This window comes from Elephantulus edwardii, unplaced genomic scaffold (assembly GCF_000299155.1).
Source record: "Elephantulus edwardii isolate Elephantulus edwardi_28Jun2011 unplaced genomic scaffold, EleEdw1.0 scaffold00074, whole genome shotgun sequence".
NCBI lineage: Eukaryota > Metazoa > Chordata > Mammalia > Macroscelidea > Macroscelididae > Elephantulus > Elephantulus edwardii.
This window is the reverse complement of record NW_006399824.1, coordinates 513,253-536,088: the sequence shown is the minus strand read 5'-3', so window position 1 is coordinate 536,088 and position 22,836 is coordinate 513,253. Positions and strand designations below refer to the sequence as shown.

The window sequence follows — 22,836 nt, the reverse complement described above, 5'->3', positions numbered from 1 at the left end:
CCTCCTTCCTTCTCAGCACCTGTGGTCCCATCAGCCTGGGTAGTAGGGCCTCCCAGCCATTGAGAATCCAGTACCAGAAAGGAGCTCGCTACAGCTAGATGTCCTTGTGCATCCATCTGAGGCTAAAAGGGATGACACTCAGCCAGCAGAGCTGTGTGTAGAGGAGACCCTCCCTCGGGCCACAGTTTGACCACAGAGGATGGAGAAGAGTCAGCGCAGGCAGGAGGAGGGTGCAGAGCTGTGGAGCCAAGGGCCTCAAAGCAGATCAAGGAATCCAGGATGTCAGGTGGGGCTAGGCTCAGTTAGGGATGTGGCTGGGGGCTTCCCATTTCCTCAGTTTTGACTTTGTGGCAAATCTAAGGGTACATGTGTGTGTTCTGAAACTGACAACCAACGGGAAGGAAAGAACACGTGGAGGCCAATGGAGCGGTGGTCAAGGACGCATCAGCGCATGCTCTTGCACACACACCCACACACGCATGCCGTGCACAATCACACTTCCAGTGTCCCGTGAGGCAGGTCCTTCCACCTCACTTTCTCCACCCTCGCTTCTGTCTGGGTCCCCTGGCCTCGGTGCCCTGCCTGCCCGGCTCCCCACAGCCGTCTACCAGATGTAGCCTCCATCATCGGCCTCGGCTGCCTCCCCTTCCTCCTCCTCAGCTTCCTCGCCGGCCTCCTCCGTGTCCTTCTCCTCCTCGTCCTCCCAGCCAACACCACTCCCGAAGTCTCCTGAGAAGCCCACAATGTCATCTGTGTGGAGGACACACGGAGGGGCAGGTTAAGGGCCCACTCACCCCTCTCCTCCCATACCACCCCCTCCCCCTCCCCCTCCCGTGAGCTTACCGCAGTCAGGACTCCCATGCGTGCGGCTGCCGGTCAGCTCCAGGCCCAGCTGGTCCACGCACCAGCAGTCACCGCTACTCTGGTCACACTGCATCTTCCTATAGTAGCCGTCCTCATCGCAGCTCGGGATGAAGATGCCTGAGGGGACCCGAGGTCCAGGGGTGAGCCCAGGAGCTTAGCACCAGCAGTCCACTGCACAGCCGGGTCATTGCAGGTACTGACTGTGCCTGCCTCAGGCCATGCCCTTGAAGGCCTGCTCTGGTTCCCTGTGACACGTCTTCTCACAGGGGTGCTCCTGACCACGCAACAACAAACCCAAGTTTCACTGTCCTCAAGTTAGAACACTCATGGCTGACTCCCCAGTAGGCTTTCAGAAGCAGTGAAACATAAGAGGAAACTGCCCTCCTCCTCCTGCAGGGCAGCCAGTGAATTTGAACCAGCTGTCTTTAGGTTAGCAGCACTCCTCCCTGTGTACGGACTGGGCCACAGAGCTCCTTCCTCGGCTGGAGCCCACTCAGTTCCTGACCCACGTCCTTCAGCTCAGCAGTCTCACCAGTCCCACCACTGCTCCATCAATGCTAACCTCAGAGTCTGACCTGCCTCAGGGCCCAGTGCGCTGCTGCTCCCTCAGAGATCAACACACTGGGATCAGAGTGCTCGAGGGATGAGACACACAAGAAAATGCCAGTTATCAACGAGTCACCGCCGACTCATGGGCAGCCTGGGGTGTGTCAGAGAATTGTACTGCTTGAAGATTTTCAGTAGCTGAAAATCTTTACTTCAGAAGTAAACTGCCACATATTTCTCTCATGGTGCCCCTGTGTGGACTTGAACCATCAAACTTTCCTTAGCAGCCGAGTGTTTTTATACCACCCAGGAACTTCTGAGGGGAACCATGATGGTCTAGTTGGTAAGGCACTGTGCTGCCAACCTGAAGGCATATGGTTCAAATCCACCAGCTGTTCTGCAGGAGAGTAGACGTTCCCCCCGCGTGATTTACTGCCTCTGAAAAACTCCTGGAGGGTCAGCTACGAGTCAGTTAAGACTGGACAGTACAGAACAACAGCAACATGGTCTCCTGAGACACACAGACACTGATGAGGCAGATGAGGATGAGTGTGACAGGGAAAGGGATTGCAGGTGGAAGCAGTGGCTTCCTGGGAGAGACAGCGTGGCTGCAGAGCAGTTAGTGTGCACTTTGTGAGTGCAGGTCTCTCAGCCAGGCTGCTCCTGAGGACACCAAAGGCCACAGGACCTGGACTCCTGAGCGTCTCTCTCAACCTTGGACCCTCCTCTCTGCTCCCTAGCACTTCACACTTTCTCCTGCCCTTGGCTTTGCTTCTCAGTCTCCCTCCCCAGGACTCCCCTAAGCACCAGCTCTTCAGAGAGGCCTTTGCCAACCCCTTAAACTAACTCTGTGGCCCCTGTCCTGTTCCACCACGTGGCCTCCACCAAGCCCGTGCCCCAGTGAGTCATATACATGTCTCTTAAAGCTCTCGAGGAGGGTGGGGCTGGCCTGTCCCCCTGTCACTCTGCCTTCTGGGAGCTACATCTCTTCAGGGCTGGCGCTCAGATGTGTTGACCACAGGCCTGGGACGTGGCCTCGTTCCAGCTCTGTTGGTGTGCTGGCACAGTTAGCATTTGAATAGAAGTTTCTAGGTTCCTTCTGCATCCCAATCTCCAGCCTAGCATGGCAGAGCACCAAAATAGTGCTTAAAACGCATTTTTCAAAGTGTTGGGAGGGGGTCCCCAGCCACCACGAGGACCGAGGACCGAAGCAGAGACAGGTCTCCTCACCTGTCCTTGGTGGTCCCCTCAGAGCCCCGCCTTGCCTCCTTCCCTTGGTGCCCCACCCAGGACCCTCACCTGGCTTTTTCTTGGCGGCCTCCTGGATCTGAATTCGCTCCAGCTCCGCCAGGCAGGGGGGCTCTGGTGAGAGAGGAGCGCCTCTGAGAGGTGCTTGTGCTGGGTTAGCGACACAGCACCCCTCAAAACTTAGAAACCCAGGTAGAGGGATGACACACTAGGTTGTGGCATGATGGTGGGGAGCCCTGAACCTTCCAAGGTCCCTAAAACCCACAGAGAGCAGAACACAGATCGCACCCCAGGGTGAGAGGCCCAGGGCGGTGTGGACAGGATTCCTGTGACAGAAAAGAGTTGGCACAAAAACAGGGCAGCAAGGCCGCACGGTCAAAATGCTGCACACTGGTGGAGAGACTTGTGCCTGACACTGCTGTACACACAGATGGCATCAGGCCACCTCTCAGTCCCTGAAGAGGTGCTGCCACCTCACAGCTCAGGTGAAGACACTGGACGCGGGAAGACCCGGGCACTTGCCCAGGATTCCAAATAAACACACGACTGTGGCTGAGCTGAACTCTGCACTGCTTCCCTACATGACAGCGGAGCAGTGAGCCAGGCCGGACCTCCGGCTGCCACCCTCTGGGGAGGTCAGCTGACTTGTCAGGACCTCAGATTCCCCATCAGTGCTGCAGGCTTAGGGGACCTCTAAGCACACAGGGGCTCTGGCCTGAACTTTGACATGGCTCACTACGGTGCCATATCTCTGAAGCTAATGACAGCCCACGTGGTGCCTTCATCGGGCACAGAATGTGGCCTGAGCCAGGAGTATCACCAAGAAGCTCCTGCACCTTCAGGGTTGGGGCCTGTCACTTATGTCAACACTTCTGAGGCTCCTCAGGGGCCCTCAAAATTTTACATTTGCTCTTTTGATATTTCTTTTTAAATTAAAAGTGCACAAACTTCATGGTCCCCAAAACAAATCCACCGAGGAGCACTAGGAGATGAAAGGTTGACAGCATAGGGGATTGCAAGCCAGAGCTCTCAGTTAGGATGGATAGCCCGGAGGGAGCCTCTCTGACTTTGGGACTTTGGGTTTTTCTCCCTCCTCTGCTGACTCTTAAAGCAGCTTTCTGGAGCTAGAGGCAAGGTCCCCATGGGAGGGCCTGGGAAGGATGTGGAGAAGGCCTGGGGAAGATGGCAAGGCCTGGGGAGGATGGGAAGGCCTGGGCAGGACAGGAGGGGCCTGAGGAGGACGGGAGGGCCTGGGGAGGATGGGAGGGCCTGGGGGAGGACCTAGGGAGAAAGGGAGGACCTAAGGAGGACCAGAGGAGCCTAGGAAGGACAAGAGGGCCTGGGGAGACCAAAGGGGCCTGGGGAGGACAGGAGGCCCTGGGGAGGACCAAAGAGGCCACACTCACTCTCCCTCCAGAAGCAGAAGCACCACTCGGCAGTGGAGACCCGGCCATCCTTGTAGGTGTCGCAGGAGTTGAAGAAGGGGCGGATGCAGACCTCGTACTTGTCCAGGTTGATGGCAGCCAGTTCCGTCTGGTCCAGGAAGAGGTCAGAGCTGGTGTCCAGCTTGGAGAACATCCAGCCAATGGAGTCCTTGCAGCTGGCCCCCAGACTCTTGTCCAGCCCTGAGATCAGACAAAATCCAGGTAAAGTGCTCCATCCATCTGTCCCTCTGTCCCTCCATCTCTCCATTGCCTCGGCTGAAAGTTAGGGCAGCTCTGAATCTACCTTGGGGTTTTAGAAATTTACTCTACTTCTAAACAGAGTGACACTTGGTCTTGAAAACCCTTCAGGAAAAAACAGTTCCTTCCTATTCCTGAACAGCCATTCAAGGTGTAGGATTCTTCTAACCATCTTAAGTTCTTAATAGCCACATTTCTTCAATAGCAAGCTGGACTGTCTTAAGGACCTAACATCTGGCCGAGGGCAGCTCGGAGGGAGTGGGCCCCAGTGCACGGGTGTCCTCCCTTCCTCGGCCTTCCACCTCCCCGGCAGAGCAGCCCAGCTCCAGCTCCAGTACCGGTGCTGGCACTGACTCCGCTGCCTGTGGAGCCGTTCTGCTTGGAGTTCTCATGAAGGAGCTGGAACCAGTCCCGCAGCCGATCTCCCAAGTCTGCCAGGTCCTGGCCCGTGCAGGTCTCTGCAGGTGACAGAACAGGGGCAAAGGGCAGGGGAGGGGGGGGGTGAGTGTGAGGTGAAGCAACGAGCCTTGTCTAAGCTTGCAATGTTGTGTCCAGGCCAGGGGTCTGGGGGGGTGTCACAGACAGTACAGGAGAGAAGTCAACTCAGATGTGTCCTCTCCCTTCATCTTCCTCCTTCTTCTCCCTCCTCCAGCTCACACTTCCTGCGGCCGGGTCCCTAACCCCGCCCGGCCTTCCACACTCCCAGGGAGAAGAAATGAGATGAGGCCACCAGCCCTCCTGCTGTGTGTTAACAACTTCGCTGATTGGGTCCCTTGTCCCTGCAGAACGCTCCCTGGACTGGCTGTGGCACACTCCTCTGTACCTGCTTTGTCGTCACTGGCAGAGGTGGTGGGCTGCTCTGTAGGGCAGGGGCAGGGACCCTGGCATCGCACCGCAAGCTGCTTGTTGCTCAGGCATGCCTGCTGCTCCAACTTACACTGTGTGAGAAGAGAGGCCGGGTAGGTGCGCGGGGGACACCCTCACACACACCTTCCACACCTACCACAGCAGCCCCATCTGCTTCCCCATTGGAGGAGGAGGGACACACCCAAGAACAGCTCCAGAAACCACCACTCCATCCTCTATAGATCAAGGTGTTGAGTGATGAGGGGGAGCGGGGCACACGACTGCTCCCTTACAGTGCCCCCCACACAGCAGCGCAAGCGACTCCCCACTTCTTGATGCCGGTACAAACACCCACAAACACAACCTGTGGCTCAGTGATACTTTAAAATTCAGAGCACTTTTGCAAACGAAGCTGTGTTGCGAACCCCAAATCAGGCAGTTCGAATCCACCAGCTGCTCCACAGAAGAAAGATGGGCAATCTCCTCCCCTTGTGATTTACAGCCTCTGAAGACACCTTTGAGGGTCAACTACGGGTCAGATCTGACTTGATAGTGATGAGTTGGGTGGTTTGCTTTGTTTTCCACAAATGTTAACCAGTTGCACTCAAGTCATGCTAACTCACGTCAGCTCATACGTGTCAGGGTAGAACAGTGCTCGAATCCCTCACGGCTCGTGGAAGAAAATGCTGGGTTCTGCTCTGCTCTATGACTCACGGGTCTCGACACCTTTTACAGCACTGGGTTTGGTTTATAGAGTTTTTTTTTCTCACAGATATTGTCTAATTTGAACATTCTCCTCACAAAAATCCTCCCCCAACCACTGCTCCTTCCCACATAGTTTCTGCCTCAGAGAAATTATTTCCTCTTTTCCCAGAACATGGAAAACCACGCCCAGCATGTGAAAACTGGCCTGTGGAAACCTTCTACATCCTTTATTTATCCCCAACAAATTGGAGCTTTCCTCTCATCACCCTCTGAACTTTTGTGAGGCTCTTACCTTACAAAATCTAACCTGTAGTTACCTCTCCACTTGTCTCATTCAGACCTCGCCCCTCTGTGCACCTGTCCAAGGTCAAGGGCAGGGCCTGGCTCAGACCCTGGGTCATCACAGTGCAGAGTGCAGGGCCTGACTGCAGGCATCCCCCGTATCGTGTCCTTGCAGTGACTGAGCCTGTCCGCCCATATCAGTCGTGGGAGTTCCTGAGAGGCCCCACCTGAGTGGCCCCTCAGCTCCCTGTGGTCTCAAGTGTGCCCCCCCATCTTGTCTCTCTGCTCCCTATGGTCTCAATTGTGCCCTCTGCCCCACCCCCAACCCTGTCCTGTCAGCTCAGGTTCCCTGTGTTCTCAGGTGTGGCCTCCCCCGCCCCATGTCGTCCTTCCCTCTCCGGTCCCTGTGGTCTCAGGTGTGCTCCCCCATCCTGCCCTCTCTGCTCCCTGTGGTCCCAAGTGTGCCCTCTGCAGCCCCCTCCACCCCGCCTCTGTGGTCTCAGGTGTGCCGTCTCCCCTAGACATCCTGCCCTTTCCCTGTGGTCTCAGGTGTGCTCCCCTATCCTGCCCTCTCAGCTCCCTGTGGTTCCAAGTGTGTCCTCTGCACACACACACACACACACACACACACACACACACACACACCCTCTGTGGTCTCAGGTGTGCTCTCCCCCCCCAGACATCCTGCCCTCTCGGCTCCCTGTGGTGTCAGGTGTGCCCTCCACCTGAGGCCCGAGTTCCTCACCACTGAGCTGTAAGTGTGACCATCGGAGCCGCAGACAGAGGCGAGCTGGGCCATGTGACAGGGCTTGCACACAGTGTCTTTGTTCCCGTGGAGTTTCAGAGTAGGCTGCTTGATCCTACAGGAGAGGGTGGGAGGGCATGGAGGGGCGAAAGGAGAGCAAAGGGGGATTAGGGAGATTTATCCCATCAGGAAACGTGAGGTCAGGTGTTTCGACATAGCAGGTGCAGCTGGATCCCACCCTTCCCAAGACCCTCCCCAGCACAGAAGGATGGAGCTGAGTGGGCAGGGGATAGTCCCCAGCTCCCTTTCTCCAATGCTGACACCGTTCAGCAGAGCCTTCAGGACACAACTCCATGTCAGTGAAAGGTAAAGAGGAGGGCGCTTGGGGGTCACAGGCCTGTGAGCCACATCTGGCTTGCAGAGCTGTCTGGCCATCAAGATGGGGCTTCAATTTTCTTGTTTGTTTGTTTTCAATTTATTTCATTATCCGCTAACATTTACAAAATAGGAGCATTCACATAGAAATTTTGTAAGCATTTTGGATTCCTGGCCTTAAAATATGAAAGGTCTGTCCTTGTCTGTGACCTTCCCATCCAGCTGCCCTCCTTACACAGAGCCAGCATCCTCAGAGGCCCTCATCTACATTGCTTACCGGCCCACGTTGTGAGATTTCAACCCTCCATATTTAGTTCTACGATTTAGGAAAGGAAAGCTGGAGTCTTTTCTAGGATTCCAAGGCCAGGCAGGGTCTTGTGCTTGTGCTGGAGCTGGGGCACCCCAAATGCCCCCACAGCCTCCCTCCTCAGTGGGCCTGGAAGCTACAACCTTAATAAGACATCACATCATTGCATGTTAGAGCTCAAAGGAACCCTAGACTATCTGGTCAAGTCTATTTGTCTACAGACAGGGATGTCAGGATCCAGAGAGGAGATGGGGCTTCCTTTGAGTCCCAAGTGTCTGGGGATTGTTCTCACTGATGGGGTGATTGGTTTGTTTGGTATGTGATTTGAGTGAAAATTTACAAAGCAAATTGGTTTTCCACTGAACTGTTCACACACTTCCTGTTTTACAACACTGATTATAATGTAAGCACCCTTTCCCCACTTCCTCCTCTAATTCTCATTTCCATTCATCCATCTGTCCTATCCCTTCCTGCCTTCCTGCCTTTATCCTTGGGTAAATGCTGCCTTTTTGACCTTACGTGGTTGCCTATTGTAAGAAGTGAGTACGTCTTTGGGGTTACTGGTTACCTGATGTTGTTGTTATTGTCCCAGTCACTTTACGGGCTTATTGGCTAGGGAACTCCGTAAGGAACTGCACTGCCAACTCAAGGGCACATGGTTCAAATCCACCAGGTGCTCCTCAGGAGAAAGATGAACATTCTCCTCCCATGCAATTTACAACATCTGAAAACCCACTGGAGGGTCAGCTATCACTCAGTTCTGACTTGATGGCACACAACAACAACAACAGTATTTGGTTTGAAAGTTGAAGGATGAGTTTTGTGACTAAAGGCCATCGACTCTGGGATTCCATCTGACCTTTTGATATTTTTTTAGTTTTGTTCCACATTTTCCCATCCTACCCAGCATCTACCATGAGCCCTTTCGGAGTAGTCAGCAGTGATGGCAGGGCACCATCTACTTATTCTCATCTCAGGGGCCTGAAGGATGAGGTTTCCATGGCCCGTTAGTCCTTTAGTCTAATTGTTCCTCTTTATCTTTGCTTTTCCTCACTCTAATTCGTTCCCAATAGGGAAAGACCAAGAATTGCACCTTAGGAGTGTGGTGGCTGTAAAATCCATCCACAGATCCTTTGATAGTCTTCCCTTTAAAAGATGGAGCCTAATGTTCTTCCCCTACTACGGGGGCAGTTTTGAGTTACTCAAAGAGAATGTGGCAGAAGTGATGAGGTACTGACTTCTATGACCAGGTTATAAAAGGCATCTTGGTTCTTCCTCACTCGCTCACTTGCTCTGAGATCACACTTGTTTTATGGGAAATCATATTTAGCTGCCATGCTGTGAGGACACTCAGGGGGATCTATGCAGGCTCCATGTAACTAGGAAGTGAGCCCCAGCCAAGAGCCAGGTGAGTGAGCACACACTCCAGCGCCATTTAAGCCCTCAGGTGCCCACAAGTCCAGTCAACATTGTGCTTCAAACCTCTGTGACAGACCCTGAGAGAGAAGCATTCAGCGAAAATGTATGAGATAATATGCAGTGCTTTAGCCTCTAGGTTCTGAGGTCTCTACATTTTGTTCTGTAGCAATAGGTGCTCTAACACTGGAAAGGATCAATCAAGCTTTTGGTCTCCGGGTCTCTGCTCTCCTCACTTCCCAGCCCTCACCTGTGCTCCAACTTCTTGCGGCTGATGCACATGGCCCGCTGGTAGCCCTGCGCGATGCACACTTTGTGGCGGCTGCATTTCACCTTCTGGCAGGGATCTTTCGTTGTGTCCAGGGCTGCAGGGATGCAAGGTGGGAATAGAGGTCACCTGGGAATCAATGCCAGAAAACCCCGGGAATCCATGGCCCCACTTCTGAGCTGCACCCCCCTCCTTCAGCAGCCCTGGAGAACTACAGCCTCAGTTCAGAAGTCGCACCCCCATGTGAGCCTGGCTGCTCAGAGTCCACAGACAGAGTCAGGGCTGGGGTCTGCCTGCTGGCCCTATGTCCTCGTGGGTCAACATCCCCTACCCGAGAAGGGCATGTTACCTTCATCTCCCTGCTGATTGTCCTCCCAGCTCTTGATGTAGTCATCCTAGAGGACAGAGTTGGGGAGGAGGGATGGGCTAGAACGCACACCTGAGAGCAAGTGAAGGGTCAGCCCAACCCCAGGGCCAGGAAGAGGAGAGGGCTCCCACATGCCAAGTCTGCCCCACCCTGGTGGTGGCTGCCTATATGTCCCTTGTCCACCCAGGCCCCGTCAGCTGCCTCCTCCAACCTCTAGCTCCCTAAGTTCAGGCCCAGGATTCCCTTACAGCCTCTCCCACAAGTTCCTCGTCCCCATACCCCATGGTGGATGCTGGCATGGAAGAAGTTAGGACAAGGGTGTGAGGTGTAGGGGGTGTGCTGTACTCACCTCTACCTCCTGGGAACAGGGAGCAGCAGCAGGTTACAGGACACAGAGCAGGGGGAGAAGGAGAGAAACAGGAATCTCAGTGATGGCCACCTCACATCACACGGCCCCAGGCTCCCTTATGCACCAGCTGGCCATGGGTGCTGAGCAAAAGCTTTTGATTACCTGGATTGAATCATGTGCCCCCACAAATACGTGCTGTCACTAACTCCTAACTGCTAAATACTAACTCCTGTATCTGTGATCATAACCCCATCTGGAAATGAGGGTTTTTCTGTCATATTACCAAAGATGACAGAAGATGAATCAATGCCTTTGAGTTGTGGTACTAGAGAAAAATATAGAACATACTATGGACTGCCAAGAGAACAAACAGGTCTGTGCTGGAGATGGTGAAACCAGACTGCTTCTTGGAGGCAAGGATTTTTAAAATATATATAAAATCTTTATTTTATACTGGTTTACTTACAAAGTTCTCATAGATTGTTTTCACACTGAAACTTTTCTCTTTCCTTTACCCACCCCTCCCTCCACTCATCAAATTGTGTGACCCAATGATTTTAAGCCCCCCCATCCTCTGCTTCCCCCTCTCCACCTTGAATCCTCATATACGTTCTACAATAATGGTTTTACACAGTATTTGTCCTTATGGGACTGAGTTAGTTCACTTAGCATAATGCTCTCCAGTCCCTCCCAAGTTAGGTAGTCATTTATAAAATCATTGCTCCTGTGTGCTGCATAGTATTCCATTGTGTGAATGTACCATAATTTCTCAAACCATTCCATTGTGGTTGAACATTTGGACTGTTTCCATGTTCTTGCTATGGTGAGGAACACTGCTAAGCACATTGATGTACAAATCTCTGTTTGTGCCTCACTTCTCATTTTCTCACGGTATATTCAAAGCAGTGGAATAGCTGGGTATATGGAAGTTCTATGTTCAGCTTTTTGAGGAAATGCCAAATGGAGGCAAGGATTTTTAAGCTTCGTCTGACATACTTTGGGCATGTTGTCAGGAGGGACCAGTCCCTGAAGAGGGACATCACACTTGGAAAGGTGGAGGGAGCGCAAGAGAGGAAGACCCTGGATGAGATGGACTGACACAGTAACTGAGGTAATGGGGGCAGGTGTGTTGGAGACAGTGAGATTGACTCAGGACAGAGCAGGGTTCAGAGCTTATTGTGCATAGGGTCGCTATGAATCAGAGTTAACTTGATGGCACATAACGACAATAACAATGAGACAAAATTAGTGTGGGATGTGTTAAATCAAACTCTTCTGAGACAGGAGAGATTGAACAGGAAAGCGAGGAAGCAGATGGGAGATGAGAGATACAAGCCGTGTGAAGACAGCTGAGGAGCAGAAGCTGAGAAGAGACAAGGACCCTCGTCCAGAGCTGACCCAGAGAAAGCTCCCCCTAGAGCCGGCACCTTGAATTTGGACTTCAAGCCTCCTAACTGTGAGAGAATACATGTCTGTTTTTATTAAGGCCACTTTCTTGTATTGCTGTTACAACTAGCTCAGGTGGCGAGTCTGTAGAGACTTTGCCATCAACCCAGAGGCCACACCTTTCTGGCAGTTCAAACTTACCATCAGCTCAGAGGGAGAGAGATGGGTAATCTCTGTGCACAGTGTCTGAAACCCAGGGAGGATCAAGAGCTCCAGTGGGAGCCACTATTTTTGCACACAGGAACAGTAAGGGAAGGGTGATGGCTTTGAGAGAGTGAGAACCCCTCCCTCTCCTTCTGGCCTCAGCTGGTCCCAAAAGCCCAGCCACCAGCACGGTTGTGTGTGGGGCCATCTGTCCCCAAAAGCAGTGTTGAGTGTCCGAGCAAGGCCCCCTTCCCCTCCACTAGCACCCGGCTGGACTTCCCCTCCTGACACCTGCCCACCACTGGGAGTGGCTGGAGGAAGCCCCTCTCCTCCGACTGCACAAGCCTGTTCTCCACTCAAGGCCAAAGGTTCTCAGTGGTGGGGCTCAGATGATGGCTACGTGGAGGGGGCCAGCTCCCTCCCAAAGCTCTGACAGTCCTGTCCAACAGCTCAGATTTTACAGGATCCTGAAAGGCTCCCAGGGATCATCTGGTCTCCCCCATCAGGGGTCAGGGGAGGTCAGAAAGCCCCATAAGGAAGACAACTGTCCCGTAACAGAGCCCAGGACTCCTGGTGCCTAGCTGGAACTCTCACAACACTGTCCAGGCCCATTAGGGAGATGGCATCCCAACTGCTCCAGCTACAGGGGCTTCCTGTGGCCGTGGACACCAGAGTGGCCAGAGACAGAGCAGTTCCTGTGAGGTCTGGCTCGCTGTCATGAGATCTTAGACTCTTTCAGGCCCTTTCTCCTCCTCTGAGGCAGAAGCAGTTGCTAGAAACCATCCAGAAGGCCCAAGAGGCTATGCCAGAATGAAGCGGGCACTTTTGGGGCCTGGAGGCTGCAATATAGGGAGTTGGGTGCCGCTACCTCTGGATCAGACTCTAGAAGGGCCATGGGGCAGGACGGAGGCAGTGGGAAATCATACTTAGCTGTACCCGCACCCTGACTTCCATCCACATAATGGTCGGATATCTGCAGGCAGGTGGGGGGCACTGTGCAGGGGTGGGCACCCGAGTGTGTGCCAAGCATAGGTACGCGTATACGTACCTATATGTACGCATATATGTACCTATATATACGCGTATGTAGGTAAGCGGGATCACGGTGCATGCAGACATGTTCATGGCCATGACTCCTACTCCATGTGTGAGAGGAAAGCGTGCGTGCGTGCATGTGTGTGAGAGAGACAGCACGTGTGAGAGAGAGCACGTGTGTATGTGCGTGCGTGCACACACACACGCAGGCCCCCTCTAAAAGCATGCACATGCGCACACGTGCAGCAGCGGAACATGCTGGGTGTGCGTAGGAAAACAAGGATACTTTGAGGCGGTCCGTCCAGCGCCAGATGGTTCCTATCCAAATATGAAACAACAAAACCCACTACTGTGAGCAGCCTCCAGCTTTCACACTCGAGCACGAGGCCCTCCCTCAGCTTGGCCTTACTGCCTCTTCCCTGTGAGATGAGGCTGCGGCAGACAGCCCCTGCGTCTTCCCTGGGAGAGCTGGGCTTAGCCTGGCCTGTTCTCTCTTTCTGTCACTCCCTCTTAGCGCCTGTAGCTTTCATGCGTGTGTGTGTCTGAGCGCCTCCTTCTCCTTTCGTTCTCTCTTTGTAATATGGTCTCTCTGCATCTTCTACTCTAGCACATCTATTTCACACAGACATGCCCCAAGCGTTCTTAAGGGTCAGGATCCGGCTGAGAGGAAGGCCTGGACCGGCCGTCTGCGCGCTGGACACAGTAGCCCAGCTTCCAAGGCCACCTGAGCCGCTGGTCAAGCTTCAGAGGATGACTTGAGACGCAATTTCCCCTGTTTGCCAGTAGGAGGCGCAGGAGGACGTGAGCTCTGTGCGCTCAAAGGTGCAGCTCAGACCCAACTTCCCCCCAGGAGCTCCTGGAGGACAGAGATGTCTTCACTTCACAGTTCACTCATCACAGGTGAGAAGTGGAGGCTGAGAGTGCTGAGGTCTGGGGACACCATAGGACTGGACCTCCAGCATGCTGGGATCTCCCTGGGGTGGTCGTGGTGAGGTTGTAAAGAAGGCAGCATGGCTGGAGTTGGTGTGTCTCCTACCTTCAACCAGAGCCAGGAGCCCGTCAACCACCACCAGCACTTGAGCAGCTATGGCTGTGGCTGAAGGGCCATGGCTTCAGGTCCAGGCTCCTCTGTTCCTAGGTTGTCAGCTGAGTGCCGTGATATCTTCTCACCCCCTCTTACCCTGCCCATGCCTTCACTTCCCACTGTGCTGTGAACAGAAACCTCTGGGACTCAGGACAAAGTAGGTTCTCAAAGGTCAAGACTAAGGATTTCAGATTAGTGATTGCAGGAAAATGAGCTCTAAGAAAGGCATCTCACCAGCCAGCTCCTTTGTCAGAGGTCTCCAGGAGATGACCTCCGCCTGTGTCACCAACCTGGAGCATCAGCAAGGGAAGCCCCCTTTCTCTGACTCAATCTCCCTGCCCACCTGCAGCATCTAGCCCCTTCTGTACTCAAGTGCTGCCCTACGTCCTAGCTAAACCCATTGTCTTCATTGTGGTAGGGACTGTGGTCGGTAGAGGTGGAGGGGAGCCTAGGCAATTCTGGGTCCCAGACCCCTTACTGCCCTGCTAGGAAGGTGGGAGCAGCTAGCCAACTAGGAGTAAAGAAGAGAGGCAAAGACCCCATGCCTCCCCTGAACGGCCGATCTTGGCCTTAGCTGCCTCTACATCTAATTCAGGGAGATTAAAGGAGGTGCTGTCAGGGAGGGGTGGGTGTCCCAGAAGCCCTTGACAATAAAAGCTGTTATCTTCCCATTTGATGGCCATTTCAGATCTTAATAGACTTTAGTGGTTATGCTTATGGGGTAGATTAACATTGCCATGATCTGAAAAGAGAGGACAACCTGCTGTAGGAAATGGCTGTAGAGCAAATTAATGTTAATGACATTTTGATATAATGTGTTGATCAATAAAAACCAAAAAAAGTCCAAGTAGTGAACTTGTGCTTTCTCTTCTAGTTGTTTAAAAAAAAAAAAAAGCCAACACAACAAACCACAAACTTGTTATCACCAAAGAAGTGAGGGGTTTCGAGAAGAGAAAATGAGAGGGAATAGAAACATGGAGGTGGGAGGTGGCCACATGAGGAACCCCTGGAAAGTGGAGCAGCTACAGGGAGATCAGGGGCCAGTGGGATGCGAGGAGAAATGCCCCTCTGAAAGGTCTCAGGGGTAAGGTAGAGGAGCCATAGGAAATCGCAGGGCATCCTGGGAATGGTCTTCTTGGGGCAAAGCCCAGAGAAACACTTCGGAGCGCCTGACATTAGGTATTGGCTGCTCTATCTATAAGGCAAAGAGAGGTGTTTGTTCGTAGGTGTGAATAATTCCTCTCAATACAGTGGTGTCTATTTATGGCATCTGAGTGGGTTCATTAGCTGCTGTGAGAAATGGTCCATAAATGCTCCTCGGGAGCAGAAGCTCCAGTCCTGATGGATGCTCAGATGCCAATCATGTCCTCACCTGATAAACAGGATTTTGAAGGATGTACTTCTATGCTCTGAGTGAGAACCAGAGCAAAGGGGAACAGGCGACGAGCTGGGGCCCAGAGCCCTCAGATAAAGCAGGAGATGCCTATTGACCTACTTAGTGGGGCCCATAGCCATGTGCTGATTGCAGGCGGGAGGTGGTAAACCCAACAGTGCTCGCCACAGAGCAAACCCGGAAGGAAACTTCTGGAATGTACCAATGCACTGTGCCAGGTAGTTAATGGCGTTTTAAGTTAAATCTCCTCCAAGTTTTTTCATGTCTGTCTTCATTTTATTCTCATGATCATAAAACAAAAAAAGCAGGCAGTGTCAGTAGATCATCCCCACTAAATTTGAGAAAATACACAATAATTTTTTATATTAAAAAATAATAATTTAAAGAATATTGAGGCTCAAGAAGCAGTGCTGCCAGCCACGGGTCACAGGACAGATGAGAAGCAAAGCCAGACATTCCGGTCTGGGCTCCAACCCCTGGACACTGTGACCTATCTCCCTCTGCCCTGGCCTTGCTCTGGAACATTTGTTTGCCTTCAAGTCAGAACCGACCCATAGGTGACCCTCCAGCAGGTTTTCAGAAGCCGTAAATCACAAGGGAGGAAAGTGCCCTTCCTTCTCCTGCAGAGCAGCTGGTGGATTTGAACCATGTGCCTTCGAGACTGTAGTGCAGAGCTCCCTTCTGATATATAACTGTTGTGGTTCATCAAGTTGCAACTGACTCATAGCTGACCCTCGAGTGGGTTTTCATAGGTGGTCAAGTGCAAAGGAGGACTTTACCCATCCTTCTCCTGTTTGGTACACAGTTGTTGTTGTTGTTTACCATCAAGTCAGAACTGACCCTCCAGCAAGTTTTTAGAGGCAGATAATCTCATGGGAGGAGACGGCCCTTCCTTCTCCCATGGAGCTGCTGGTGGATTTGAACCATGTGCCTTCAGGATTGCAGCACAGCTTCTTACCACTAGGCAGAGCTCCCTGTTTGGTGCACTGGTAGTGAGCAGTTCCAGAGGAGAAATCCAGACCTCAGGGTGATGAGTCATGGAAAGATGTGAAGATTTTTCATTCCATTCCTTGTCTTGTGTTCTTAGACAAGTCCCTCCCCCTCAAGGACGTAAGTTTCTTCCTCTGAGCCACACAGCTGCCAACATCCAAACCAGTGCTGTCTGAGGTCCCTGGCATAGGAATCCCTGGCGTGAAGCCTGGCATTGGTCAAGCTTCCACTGGTTCTAAGTGGGCAGTGGAGTGAGAGCCACCCTTCAGGTCTCAGGCGTACGTCCTCCAGGTCTTCATCCTCCATCTCCACCAGTACTGCACCTGCTCCTGTTGCATCAATCCAGTGTGTCAGAGGTACCAACTGTTGTTCCAAAGTCGATTACCAGGCCTTTCTTCCAAGGTGCCTCTGAGTCAATTCAAACTTCTAATCACCGGGTTAGTCAGGTGAGTGCATTACCACCAGGGGCTCCGTGAATGCTCGGCTTGTGTTCTTGGTTTGTTCATCTCTGAAATGGGCTACCAGGATGAAAAAGACCCTCTGCCCCTCCTCCCTCCAAGGGCACCTGGAATGCTCAGTCCACGGAGGGGGTTGGCTCCTGAATGCCAACCTACACCCTTTTTTTTTAACACACACTTTACCTCTCTATCCAGGTGCACAGACCAAGCCAAAGACTGCCATCTCCTTATCTTCTACACCCAACTAGTCCCCAGGGTCCACCCACTCACCTCCTAAATCTCCCACTAGTCTCCCCTCCCCTGGACATCCTCCCTGTATCTCCACCTTAGCGCCCACCCCCACAGCAGGCCTGAATCCCTGGGCACCTGCTCCCTGCCTCCCCACAGTGTCCCTCCACACTGTTAAAGGTCATCTTCCTAGGATGCAACTCTGGCTGTGCCACTCCCTCCTTAATATCTGTCCCTGAGTCAGTGTGCTCTCATTTCAGAGAGGAAAAAAAATGAGTGGCAGGTGAAGGAAAGGATTCAAGTCAAACTGTTAACGGTGATTTCCTCTTGAGGATGGAAGAGAATTTTATCACCTGCCTTTTCCCAATTTTCTAAAATTTCTGCAATGAGCCTGTATTATATTTGCAAAGAGGGAAGAGACAATATGCATTGCATTGGAAAAACCTTGCACCAGTTCCCTAGCACCCACAGGAGAGAGCCCGTTTTCTCCTCATCTCTCTCTGGTTACTCCAACCTCAAGTCCTTCCTGCAATGAGTGTTCAACTCCATCCTCAGAAATCCTGTTTGTCTTGCCACACCCAGCCTTGGCACCACCTTCCCTCACGCCAGCCCAGGCGGTTTTCCTCCAGGCCACTGTTCCTTGTGGCAGTCTCTCGTACTGCACCCGCCAGACTCCACTGTTGTTATATCTTTGCATCCACTTACATCTGTGTTATTTAGATGGTGAGTCCTCTCTATTTCGGGCACCAAACACACAGTAATAACGCTATTCATTATAAACTAGTATCTCCTCAGGAGCTAGTGGGGAGTAGTATGAACTCACTGCTGCACTCAATGCTCACCACAGCAGTTGAGCCCTATTTTTCAGGTGATAAAATTGAGGCTTGGAGTGATGAAGTGACTTCTCCAGGCTCACATGCCCAATGCACAGCAGAACAGTACTGACACCCAGACCTGAGATTCCAGACTTCAGACCTAACCAGGCCTCTCTGTCCTGCTCCATAAATGCTAGTGGATGAACAAAGTCCCAAGCTAAGGGCTGGACCCCAGGCCCAATGCCAGCCTGGGGAGGGGGATGGTTTCCCCCACTCCACAGCTCTGCCCCAACCTCCGACTTGGGAGTCCTATTGCAAAGGGGTGGGGGGATGGCTGTAGTGAAGAGAGACACCTGGGCCCCCACCCTCTTCCCCAGGCACGGTCCAGAAACCCCTTCACACGCCTCTGGTTCCAGGTTCTGAGGGTTTGTAGCGAACCCATCTCTGCTTTGATCTCTGCGGCTCAGCTTGGTCGCCATGGAGACGGGCCCACTGCGCCAAGCTAGGAAGGCTGGCGGTGAGTGCGCAGGCCTAGCCCGGCTTAGGGGGCACATGCTGGGTGTTTCCAAGCACTGTTTACTTCCTGTCATTTTAATTAGCACCCAAATCACCCGCTCACTTCACAGCTTGAATTAACCCCATCTCGACCAGCCTCTCCATCTGCTGGGCAGGAGTGGGAGGCAGCCATGAATCAGGCGAGGGAAGAGCAGCCCTCCAAGGCCCTGATTTCCGGGGCAAGGGCTCCACCCATCTCTCCTCGCTGCAGAGCGGCAGGGAGGGATGGGGCACGGATGGAATCAGGCCGCTGGGGTCTCTTCGTGGCCTGGTCACCCACCCACACTGAGACTGAGGGCCAGAGCTTCCCTTACTGTGTCTGGAAAATGGGACTGACATGCTTGCTATGCCCTGTGGCTATGGAGCGCCCAATGTGACAATCTCTGAGAGCATTTTGCAAATGGTGAAGCCCTGTGCTTTGAAAAGACATAAAACAAAGTCCGGGGAGCCCAGAGTTTGGAGACGCACAGCGAGGGCCTGGGCAGGGTGAGCTGGAGGTCCTCTGGGGTCTCAGTCACAAAGGGCCTCGAATGCAGACTTTTGACTGTTGCCTTCAAATAAGGCTGGCTAGCCAGAGGCTCGCTGACTTGGCTGAAAGGAGGCATTCATCATGAGACTTCAAATAAACCACATCTTTGTAACCTCATTGTGGCATCTCTTCATTTTCCAACAGATCAAGAACATCTAAAAATGGAAGTGGGCCAGGACCCTCTCAATCTCCCAGAGGCTCTATAACTCAAAATAAAAATAAAAAAGAAACTCAGTTAACTTACTGTTATTGTGTACCATACAGTCAGAATTGACTCATAGGTGACTCTTGAGCAAGTTTTCAAAGGTAGTTTAATCATACCGGAGGAGATTGCCCATCATGTCCTTGTGGAGCAGCTGGTGGATTTGAACCATATACCTTTGGGATGGCAGCACAGCTCCTTACCACTAGGCCACCGGAGCTCCATAGTTAACTTGGAGTCAACTCAAACTTCCAGTTCAGTGACCCTGTTTGTCGCAGGGCAGAACTATACCCCAGAATGTCAGGCCTCTTTGGGAAGGAGGGCTTGAACCTTTTGGTTAGTAACCCCACACATCATTGTTTGCACCTACTCCTAGATTTACTTTTCAGCTCTTTCTTCAGGCAAAGGAGCCTCCAATGGAAGACCAAAATTTGGGGGGAGGTCTCCTCCCACGCTCTCCTGGAAACAGCAGAGGGAGCACAGAGGGGAGTATGTGAGGCCACAGAGGAATGGCTCCACTGTCACATGCCCAAGCAGAGTCCCCTTGAGTCCCTGACTGGGCTGGTCAGAAAGGGGCAGTCAATATTTGCTCCTCTCTCACCTCTCTGAGGGAGTAGGGCTGGTCATCAGGTCTGGACAAACAGAAGGAGGCTGGCATGCCAGCGACTCCTGCCACCTCCCACTTCCTCTCCCCTCTGAGGAATTTCCTTGGAAGGCAAGAATGTGTTTATCACTCCTGGGAGCCAGCAGCTCAGGCTGAGCTCAGGTATGCCCGTGCAAACGCCCACCCATTCTCCCCCACTTCTAACCTCACCTTCCCTCCAGTGATAGGTGTGAGTGCCCTGTAAGTCTTGAGCTGACTTGGTGTCATGGTGGGAGCAGGGGCAGGATCTCTGAGGAGGGTTCCAGAAACTGAAGTTGAGGCAACCTGGACACAGTATGGTGGAGGAACACTGGACACAAGGGAGCCGGTTCTCAGCCTGTGCTTCTCGGGTCTGTTCCTCAATTTATGAAGCTGGGCTGAGGGAAGGTTTGTGTCCGTGGCTCCATTCGCGCTCAGCTCCACCAAACCAAGAACTTTGAGAAGAGTGGAACAGGAGTCTGAAAATGTGATCTGCGGACCCGCATGCAAGGGGACCCACTGAGAGGGAGCCAGGCTGAGGGGAGACCCACCGCAGGGCTCTAGGACCCTGTGCAGTCTTCACTTCTTCTCAGGAGTCAGGCAGAAGGAGCAGGAGCAGGAAGCTGTTCTTCACCTGAGAGAGCCCCTCATTAGTCCCTAAGATCCCTGATGGGGTGGAGGGCCTGCTCTGAGGGCACAGAAGTGGGGAGGAGCTCTGAGGTCCCTGCCCCAAGAGAAAGGAAAAGCTCTGCAGTCAGATGCAGGTCCTCCAGGTAGAGGTGCTGAAGGGTGAGGCGGGAAGCCAAGCATTGGGTTCTAGGTGTATCTGTGGCAACCTTTCTGGTATTTGAAGATATGAAGAGGTTGTTGTATGTAACTAACATGGCTCAAACCAGAGCTCTTTCTCCCCTTGATCCTTCAACCTTCACCTCCAACATCTGGACTCAGTGTTGTCATCTGCACCAGGGGTCATCTCGGGTGGGGGGGGTGATCTGATAGGATCACTCCATCCTTTCTGGTTCTCACGTTCCATCTTGCACATAGTTATACTCAACACTTACCATGAGCACACGCATCCAAGCAAGATCCTATAGTAGGGGGCGAGGTGTCTACCTCCAGACCCTGTTCTCAAGTCTTCGGGTGAGGGGTACATGGCTCACGGACATTAAAATCCTGTCAGGGAACTCTTGAGATGAAAGTTTACAGTATAAGTGATGCCTCGAAGCTGCACCAAACATGTGCCAAATGCTTTTATGGCTCATAAATAATCAGAAGCCTGGAGGAAAGGGTAAAGCTGAATGCAGGCAGACTCTGGGAGGTGGTGGGGCGACTGGTCAGAGGCCAGGAAGCCTCAAGAATCGCATCCCCATACAGCCTGCAGCCAGGCCCAGATCTGCCCCCAATGTTAGATACAACCATGCATCTGCAGCCTGGGCCTGGACACACGTTCTCCCTGTGCACAGCACTAAGGACCCACATTGAGCCTGCAAAGAGACACAGGCAAGGCCAGAAGCTCAGCCCCAGGCTGCTGCTTGCCTAGAGATGCCGCTGGGCCCCATCTCCCAGGTTCCTCAGCCTCTAGCTACAACTCAGAGAGCCCTGGTGGCGGAGACTGTAGAGCGCAGCACTGCTGACTCAAAGGCTGCTTGTCTCCATGGTTTGAATCCACCAGCACCTCAGCAGGATAAAGACAGGCAGTCTTCTCCCATCAAGAATGACAGCCTTGGAAACTGATGGAGGGTCACTAAGCGTCAGAACTGACTCGATGGCAGTGGATGAATCAGAATAAAACTCTACCTTGACTTGGTCACAGATACTGAAAGGGCATCCCTTCCGTAAACCCAAAGACTGGCCGGCTGTGGTGATGAGATGGAGGAGGGAGTGCAGGGAGGGCTGTTGAAGGGCGCTGGCGCCGTCTTCTGCAGTCACAGAATGCTCACGGCTCTGTACAGTGTCTGTCCTGCCCATTAACTGCATAGGGGAATTCGGCCCAGGAGTAAGAAGTAGCTTGCACAGCCAGTTCTTTACTCTCACTAGGAAAGCAAGCAGAGGGCTCTCCCTGGGCCCTCAGGGACTGAGCGGGATGGGGCTCTCATCTTTTTCACAGCCTTCTCACTTCCTAGAAAGGGGCAAGGGGCAACCTCTCAGCTGCCAGGAAGACAGCGCACATGGCAGACTCTCCCCATTTCCAGGCATAGAGGAAGCTTCCCTTGTCCTCTGTTCCCCAAGGCGTAGAACACGGCGAGATGTTCAAGAGCTCTCTACCTTGTACAGAGCTTCACAGTGGGGAGATGCTGGCCCACTTCTAGGTGGGAGAGGCGTTAGAGCTTTGCTGGTGGAAGACATCAGGTCAGGACCCTCCTCCTAGCCTCAAGGCCCAATGATGAGATCCTTTTTGCACTAATGTTTGCTTCTCCTCACACACCCACATGCACCTGCAGACAGCTCTCCCCCACACTTGTATTTGTTTATGTGTATGTTAGGGAAGGGACAAGGTAATAAGAGGGCTCCCTCGTAATATTTGCAACTGGCCTATTTGGTGCTAATCAAATCAAGAGAAGGATCACTTTTGGTAGTATGGCAATGGTGTCGGGGGGGGGGGCAGACCACAGGATCAGGGGAAAGCCGCTGGCATACAGTAGGTGCTCAAATCTGCAGTGATGGAGTGAACTGGTGCACCCTGTTGGAGTCTGAGATGTGTTGGGGGCTAGCCCCAGAACTGCTCCATCTAGCAGTTTTTCCTGGGCTGGGGAGGATTTGCCTGAAATAGCTGCCCCATCGGCCTTTGTGCTCATGTCTTCATTGCAGACTCCTGTTCAGAAACCAAGCTCGGAGGGGTGATGTGATTTGATGGGCCAGGCATCATAGCCAGACAGGGGCAGAGGGAGATCTTAAACCAAGGCCTTCCAACTCCTAGGCCAGTCTCTCCCAACCACACTGCACTTCTTGATGCCTCTGGATGGTCACTGAGCCAGGAGATAGGGGGCAGGCTTATGGCAGACAACTGAGGACACTGGGGGCAGCGGCCCACCTTCCCAGGAGGCACTGCTCTTGCCCAGGGCTTGGTTTTCACAGTAAATGCTTCCTTTCCACTTTCACTAAAGGTTCGGCTTAATGTTCCCTGGAGAGTAGAGCTGAATTAGACAATCTGGATTCCAATCCCAGCTCTGGCCCTGGAATAGCTATGGACTCTGTACCGAAAGGAATTGGCAGATACAGAAGAATTTAATGAAATAGCATTTGAGCCAGAGCCTATGGTGATGAAGGCAGAAGTTCAAGCTGCTTTAAAGGAAATAGCAAAAAATAAGGCCCCCGGAATAGATGGTATACCAATT

General features: G+C 52.8%; 1 protein-coding gene across 1 annotated transcript in view; it reads right to left on the bottom strand.

Moving 5' to 3' along the window:
• Positions 1 to 604: 604 nt before the first annotated feature.
• SPOCK2 (sparc/osteonectin, cwcv and kazal-like domains proteoglycan (testican) 2) overlaps positions 605 to 22,836 on the bottom strand; it is a 29,353-nt gene continuing 7,121 nt past the window's right edge. The window contains exons 3-12 of the mRNA XM_006888966.1: positions 10,001 to 10,009; positions 9,634 to 9,679; positions 9,267 to 9,381; positions 6,919 to 7,033; positions 5,164 to 5,278; positions 4,679 to 4,798; positions 4,065 to 4,283; positions 2,710 to 2,772; positions 844 to 981; positions 605 to 750 (exon numbers count right to left, since the gene is read on the bottom strand). Of these exons, the coding sequence (XP_006889028.1) occupies positions 605 to 750; positions 844 to 981; positions 2,710 to 2,772; positions 4,065 to 4,283; positions 4,679 to 4,798; positions 5,164 to 5,278; positions 6,919 to 7,033; positions 9,267 to 9,381; positions 9,634 to 9,679; positions 10,001 to 10,009 (1,086 nt within the window). The remainder of the gene's footprint in view (positions 751 to 843; positions 982 to 2,709; positions 2,773 to 4,064; positions 4,284 to 4,678; positions 4,799 to 5,163; positions 5,279 to 6,918; positions 7,034 to 9,266; positions 9,382 to 9,633; positions 9,680 to 10,000; positions 10,010 to 22,836) is intronic.